The 7,549-nt window shown below is 38.7% G+C and overlaps 1 protein-coding gene across 1 annotated transcript; it reads left to right on the top strand.

Annotated features, from left to right (window-relative positions):
- The first annotated feature begins 663 nt into the window (after positions 1-663).
- LOC306643732 (large ribosomal subunit protein eL32) lies at positions 664-1,226 on the top strand. The gene has a single exon (XM_079109995.1). It carries the CDS (start codon positions 719-721, stop codon positions 1,124-1,126), a length of 408 nt encoding a protein of 135 aa, XP_078966121.1. The 5' UTR covers positions 664-718; the 3' UTR covers positions 1,127-1,226.
- Positions 1,227-7,549: the final 6,323 nt, after the last annotated feature.

Here is a 7,549-nt window from a genome sequence, read left to right as displayed (position 1 = left end):
TCCTTATGTAGCAACCTCAAGTATAGAAAAACCATTAATGTGATTCAAACAATGAGTCCTAACATGCCTCATTATATTTCAGGCAGAACTGGCCACATAGCAGAATTCAGGCTATTCCTTCAAAGACACAAACTCTAGTCTTTGGGTTTGAAATTACAGATGCATTTCTGCAATATTTGTATTCTAGTTAATTCTGAATAATGGCCACTAGAGGGGGCCATAGCCAAATACTATATTCAAAAATCCAAAGATTTTCAGAGTCAAAATTTTAAGTCCTGCTGAGCAAACCTCTTCAGGGTTCCCTGAAAGATGCACATCCAGCTTCTTTTGAGACAGCATTATAAAGTATGGTGGAAAATTCACTACTTCATGGGACAGGCTATTCTACAGCAAGGCTGCACTTATTTAGAAAACTGCTTTTCTTGTTGTTCTATCTGTAACTGCCCCTGGTTGCCCAAATCCTTGCCTATAATCATTTAAAAACTGGTACCACCCTAGGCTCTAGTCTGACAATATTGTCTGGAATATTGTTTGGAACCTTTCAGTCAGCCAGTCCCAGCATGCCCCACACCCTGCCCATTCTTGGCCAGCTCTCCAGAGGGAAGGTCCCTGTGTCTTCTCTTCGGGAACCCACTATCCCACATCTCTCATAAGAAACATCCTCCCCTCTCTTCCTCGGCGCTGCCTACGGAGGTGGCTGCCATCTGTATTCGGCATCATGGCTGCCCTCAGACCTCTCGTGAAGCCCAAAATCGTCAAAAAGAGAACCAAGAAGTTCATCCGGCACCAGTCAGACCGATATGTCAAAATTAAGCGCAACTGGCGGAAACCCAGAGGTATTGACAACAGGGTGCGGAGAAGATTCAAGGGCCAGATCTTGATGCCCAACATTGGTTATGGGAGCAACAAGAAGACAAAGCACATGCTGCCCAGTGGCTTCCGGAAGTTCCTGGTCCACAATGTCAAGGAGCTGGAAGTGCTGCTCATGTGCAACAAATCTTACTGTGCTGAGATTGCTCACAACGTTTCCTCCAAGAATCGCAAAGCCATCGTGGAAAGAGCAGCCCAACTGGCCATCAGAGTCACCAATCCCAACGCCAGGCTGCGCAGTGAAGAAAATGAATAGACAGTTCATGGGCACATTTTTTTGTGTGCTTAAATAAAACCATAAAAACCGTCAAAAAAAAAAAAAAAAAAAAAAAAAAAAAAAAGAAAGAAAAAAGAAACATCCTCCCCAAACACTGCCAGTTCCCTCCCACTCCAATAAACCCCTCCACCTTCTTCGTGACATTGGAAACTGCCTTTCCATCTGTCTCCAGGGAGGTAGCTGGTCCACCCAAAGCCCCCGTATCACAGGCAGAGTTGGCATTCGCCCACGGCCAGCACCACGCTCAAAGCACTACTTCTTCTGCTTCGCATCAGGCACTGTTCTGCTGCTCCACGTCACCAGTTCATCTGCTGGTCAACAGGTGTTAGAAAACTTTGGGTTCTCTTGTCCATCCAGCACCATCCTGCTATGAGTGTCTTCTACAACCATGAGGATGATCTGTCTGTCCTCCTAACCCCCTCATCCCGCCTCCCCTGGGGCCTCACAATGGACCTCAAATTTGCTCTGGTAATTGTGTCTCCAGCTCAGTCAGGATGCCCTCCCTGTTCTAGTCCTTCACTCCCAGTAAGCTGCCACTGCCTTTGCTCCCCATTGCTCAGGTGTGCTACTTCTTTTCTTATCCACCCTAAATTCCCATTATTATTTTTCTAATATTCTTAACATCTTTATCCACTTATTTTTCTTCCCCAGCTTTCCTGGGCCAAAATCCCAACTGGACAGATCCGACTGCTGCCCTGTTCTGCTCCTCCACCACTAAGCACTACTGGCAATAGCAATAACAAGTATTTATCAACAACAGCCTTATGGGTCAGACCTATTATTATCTACATAACACAAATGAGACAAATAAGTCCTGGAGGGAATGAGTAAATTGCCCTAAGGCACACAGCTAGTAAGCTAGTCTAGCTTAATCAAATGTCTTTAAAATATATAAAGTAAAAATTGAGAGAACTACAGACAGAAATGGACACATTTACCATCAAAGGGGGAATTTCAATTCACCTTTCCAAATTATTAATAGATCAGACATTCAAAATTACTATAGTTATAGATGATGGGAACACAGCAGCACTGATTTAATAGCCATATATAGAACCCTGTCCCCCAGAATTAGACACACACATATGGTATATTTTCAAAAACTGACAATGAACTTGACCACCAGTTCTCAAAATTTTTGACAGTGGGGCCCCTTTACACTCTTAAAAATTACTAACAATTTTGAAGAGCTGTTTTTTAAAATGTGGACTATCTTTTCTATATTAAAATTAAAACTGATTCATGTTTTGTGTATCTATTAACTTTATAAACAAATTCAATTATGAACTTTATTAATAGTAAGCCCACTTCATGTCCCCAGAAATAAAATTTTTATGAACAATACCCTTTTTAAAAACATTAGGAGAAAGGCCATGGTTTTACTTTTTGGAAAATCTATTTAACATCTGGCTTAGCAGAAAACAGCTGGATTCTCTAATATGTTGTTAGGTTGAAGTTTATGAAGAAAACCAGCCTCACACATGATGAAGAGAAAGGCAGCCCCTGCTGCCAGCATGGTTGTAGGGTGCTAGGAGCTGATGGCCCACAGCTGGCCTTGACGGTCTTCTGTTGAGTATGAACCAGAACACAGAACATCTGCATCAGGGCTGGGGAGATAGCTCAGTTGGTAGAGTGCTTGCTTTGCAAACACAAGGCCCTGGGTTTGATCCCTGTTACCGAAGTCTGCATCAGACAGGGCCATGTGACAAACCAAGACAAAAATAAGGCCATAAAGTGATCCAGGCCATAAAAAACAGGCAACTATCCCTTTATTGTAATTGCTATGAGTCACCGCTACTTCACCGCTTGCAGCTCAGGTTTGCCCTTATCTGCCCTTCTATGTTACTTTCCCAGGGCTGCTGTAACAAATTACCATGAACTTCATGACTTAAAACAACAGAAATTTATTCTTCACAGTTCTGAAGTCCAGAAGTCCAAAATCAAGGTGTAGGTAGGACCATGCTTCTTAGGTGAGGGTGCTCCTTGCTACTCCAGCTTCTGGTGGGCTTTGGGAGCTATCATTGCTTGACCTCTGCCTCCAACTTTCCATGGCCTTCTCTGTTTCAAATGTCCCTCTACCTTTTTCTCACAAGGACCCTTGTCACTGAATTTAGGGTCCACTCATATAATCTAAGATTAATAAGGATCAAGATCCTTAACTTGATTATATCTGCAAAGATCCTTTTCCAAATAAGCTCACATTCACAGGTTCTGAGGGTTAGAATGGAGATACACCTTTTGAGGAGCTACATTTCAACTCAATATAACTTCCTATAGATAAGATTAAGATGCTCAATAATAGACTATTTCCACTTCCTGACATCATCCAATCCAGAGCAAAGCCCCACTTCCTTTAACCTTCCCCTAAAATCACCTATCATAAACCCAAATCCTACAAGTCTTTTTAAAAACTGTTTTATAAGACACCCTAAAGTACCCTAGGATGTATGTTCTCCCTCACCATGATGAATAATAAATATGTAGTTACTCAAAGAAGGGATGTTTTAATTGCCTCTTCGGATAATTGTGGATATTTTTCTCTAATACTATAACAAAATTCAACACATAATAATTTCTTAAAGGTTACTTACATTGTAGAATCTGAAGCCATATCAATGAACTTTTCATACTCTTTTATACTAAAATCCATCATTATATTTTACACTTTGGATCTTTTGCCCATGCATAATTTTGAACATCATTCATTAGTCATTTAGAAAACACTGGTTCACTGAATTATGCCAGTCTTCTGAACGCTGACACATTTCATTATACAATATATTTTTTAAAAAATCACACTTGTTAGTATCACCACCAATCTCATCAGAAATGTTGTTATGCATTAGGAAGCTGTCAAACTTACAGCAATGGATACAAGATTTCATAAACTTGAATTTTCACATGAAAGCTCAAATTTTATCACTGACAAAAATATTGTCAGTTGTTTTCCTCAAAGTCACAGGCTCCCTTCAATCATTTTCAAAAAATGACTGCCAAATACTGAAGTGTGAATAACCAAAGTTCGTTTGTTAGTTGTTCTCACCAATTTAAAAAAAAAAAGAAAAGAAAAAAAGGCTTGGTTCCATCAGGGTGGGGAATTTGCTTCTGTCTCAGTTCACAGGATTCAACAAGTGTTCTTCCACAGGATAGTCATCATACTCTGATATGTAGCAAAAGCAAACTATGCATATTTTGCATGCTGTCAAATAAAATATTCAAAAGACATGTTATCAATATTTTAAATATATTAAAATATTTTTCTACTATGTTATCAAAGAAATTCTTAGGTGAACTGGCCTTTTTCCCCCCTGTAAGTTTGTGAGAGTGACCAATACAGGATTAGTCAGACCCATTGCCTAAATTCCTACTAAGGCACCAGAGGTTTAACTAACTTTAATTTTATACCATTAAATGGTCAGTATGGTAAAAAAGACAAAATAATGTCCCAATATTGTTATGAAAATAGTTTTTTAAATTTTTTTTTAGTTGCCAATGGACCTTTATTTTACTTATTTACATGGTGGTGCTGAGAATCAAACCCAGTGCCTCACACATGCTAGGCAAGTACTGTATCACTGAGCCACAACACCAGCCCATGAAAATTGTTTTGACTTCAAAAATCTCCTAAAAGGGTCTTGGGAATCCTCAGAGGTTGGGAGACTACACTTAGAGACATATTGAACAAAACTATAATGCAAGTCTCAACAAATTGAAAAGAATATGTATCAATCATGCAGATCATAATCTCTAACCACAATGCAATTAAGACTCAATTATGAAAAAGACAGATGTCCCCTAACATTTGGAAACTTTAGAACTTTTTTTTTTTTTTTTTTTTGGTACTGAGGATTGAACCCAAGGGAGTTTAACCACTGAACTACATCCCCAGACCTTTTTGTTTTTTGATTTTGAGACAGGACCTTAGCTCAGTTGGTGAGGCTGGCTTTGAACTTGGGATCCTCCTGCCTCAGCCTCCCAAAGCATTAGGATTACAGGTGTGCACCACCGTGCCAAGTCACATCAGGCTTTTAACGAAGGAGATTTTAATTTTTTACAGTCATGAATTAATGTTTCCGGAAATCCATATTTTGAACATCTTACACTAGTATGCATGAAATGGTATGAAATTAATAAATAATAAAATTATTCTGTCTGACAGTTGCCTGTACTCCTTGTTAAAGCTTAACTTTCTCTTATTTTTTTGTTTTGTTTTGTTTTGTTTTTTGTTTTTTTTGTTTATTTTTGGGGTTTTTTTGTTTTTGTTGTTTGTTTGTTTGTTTTGGTACCAGGGCTTGAACCCAGGGGCATTGTAATCCTGAACCACATCTCCAGTTCTTTTTATTTATTTTTAAATTTTGAGACAGGATCTCAATAAATTGCTGAGGGTCTTGCCAAGTTGCTGAGGCTGGCCTTGAACTTACAATCCTCCTGCCTTAGCCTCCGGAGTCACTTGGATTACAGTGTGTTTTTCAACCACACTCTGCAAAATCAAAATGGAATCCCAAAATAACATTCTACTAAGAGTCAGGTGCTGTGGCACATGCCTGTAATCCCAGCAAACTGGGAGGCCAAAGTAGGAGGATCACAAGTTCGAGGTTAGTATGGGAAACATAACAAGATTCCATCTAAGAAAGAAAGAACAAACCAGCTTGGAAAAAGATACATCAGATAAACATAAAAAGGAAAATAGGAATGACTATACAAATACCAAATAAAGTAGACTTTGGAGCAAAAAAAAACTAGCAGAGATTGAGTGGGGTATTATACAATGATAAAAGGGTTAATCCTGAGTGATTCTAAATGTGAGCAATTCTAAATGTGTATAAATCAACTAACGGAGCTATAAAATATAAGAAGCAAAAACTTATAAAACCAAAGGAGAAATAGACAAATCCACAATTATAGTTGAAATCTTCAACACTCAAAAATTGATTGAACAAGCTAGACCTGGTGGTCCAATCCTTTAATCTCAGAGGCTCTGGAGTCTGAGGCAGGAGGATCACAAGTTCAAACCCAACCTCAGCAATTTAGCAAGGCCCTATCTCTAAATAAAATCCTAAAAAGGGCTGGGAATGTGGCTCAGTGGTTGAGCGCCCCTGGGTTCAATCCCCTGTACCAAACAAACAAACAAACAAACAAACAAACAAACAAAAACCTGAATAAATTTTAAAGAATTGAAATAATACAGTGTGTTTTTTTCAACACACTGTATTATTTTTTCAACACACTGTATATTCAAAAATGGAACTAGACTAGATATCAACAATAAAATGATAACAAGAAAGTTTCCAAACTTGTGGACACTAAACAATAAACTTCAAGCTGGGCATGGTGGCACACGCCTGCAATCCTAGTGACTCTGGAGGCTGAGGCAGGAGGACCACAAGTTCAAAGCCATCTTTAGCAACTTAGCAAGACCCTAAGCAACTCAGAGAGACCCTATCTCTAAATAAACTCTACAAAAGGGTTGGGGATGTGACTCAGTGTTTAAGGGCCCCTGGGTTTAATCTCTGGTACCAAGAAACACACACACACACACACACACACACACACACACACACAAACTTCTAAATAATCCATGAGTCAAAGAGTGTCTTAAGTCTTTTTTAGCTATAAAAATATTATAAAATGGGTAGCTTATGAACAACAGAAATTTATTCTCACTGTCTTCAGGCTGGGAAGACAAAGAATAAGGGGTCAGCAAATTCACTGGTGAGGGCTTGCTTTCTGGTTCATAGACGATGCCTTACTGCTGGTCTTCACATGGTGGAAGGCGCAAGGCAGCGCTCTGATCCTCTTTCATAAGGCCATTAATCCTATTTATAAGGGTTGTCCTTGTGACCTAACCATCTCCCAATGGCCCTACCTCCTAAGGGGCATCATCACAATGGTAATTAAGTTTTAACATATGACTTTTGAAAGGAAACACACATGCAGACCATAACATGAATAAGTCCCAAAGGAAATCAAAATATATTGATTTGAATGAAAATGAAAATGCAACATATCAAAATTTGTGGGACCCAAGGTTAAGAGGGAAATTTATAGCACTAAAATATATTAATTAGAAGAAAGGGAAAATCTCACATTAATAATCTAAGCCCTCACCTCAAGAACTAAAAAGAAGAGCAAAATAAACTCAAAGCAAGCAGCAAGAAGATAAGAACAGGAAATCAGTAAAAAAAATTTTTAAAGAATTTTTTTAGATGTTGACAGACCTTTATTTTATTCATTTATTTATATGGGGTGCTGAGAATCGAACCCAGTGCCTCACACATGCTAGGGAAGTAAGAGCTCTACCACCGAGCCATAACCCAGCCCCAGAAATCAGTAAAATTTTAAACAGAAAAACAAAAGAAAAAAATTAATTAAACAAAGAGCTGGTTCTTTGAAAACCACTAA

The sequence above is a fragment of the Sciurus vulgaris genome (assembly GCF_902686455.1).
Source record: "Sciurus vulgaris genome assembly, chromosome: 14".
Taxonomy (NCBI): Eukaryota; Metazoa; Chordata; class Mammalia; order Rodentia; family Sciuridae; genus Sciurus; species Sciurus vulgaris.
The sequence above is the reverse complement of the archived record's forward strand: the minus strand, read 5'-3'. Positions and strand labels throughout refer to the sequence as shown.

What these genes read in the sequence shown, in the direction of transcription:
- LOC306643732 (XM_079109995.1), top strand. Translation starts at nt 719, where the DNA reads ATGGCTGCCCTCAGACCTCTCGTGAAGCCCAAAATCGTCAAAAAGAGA.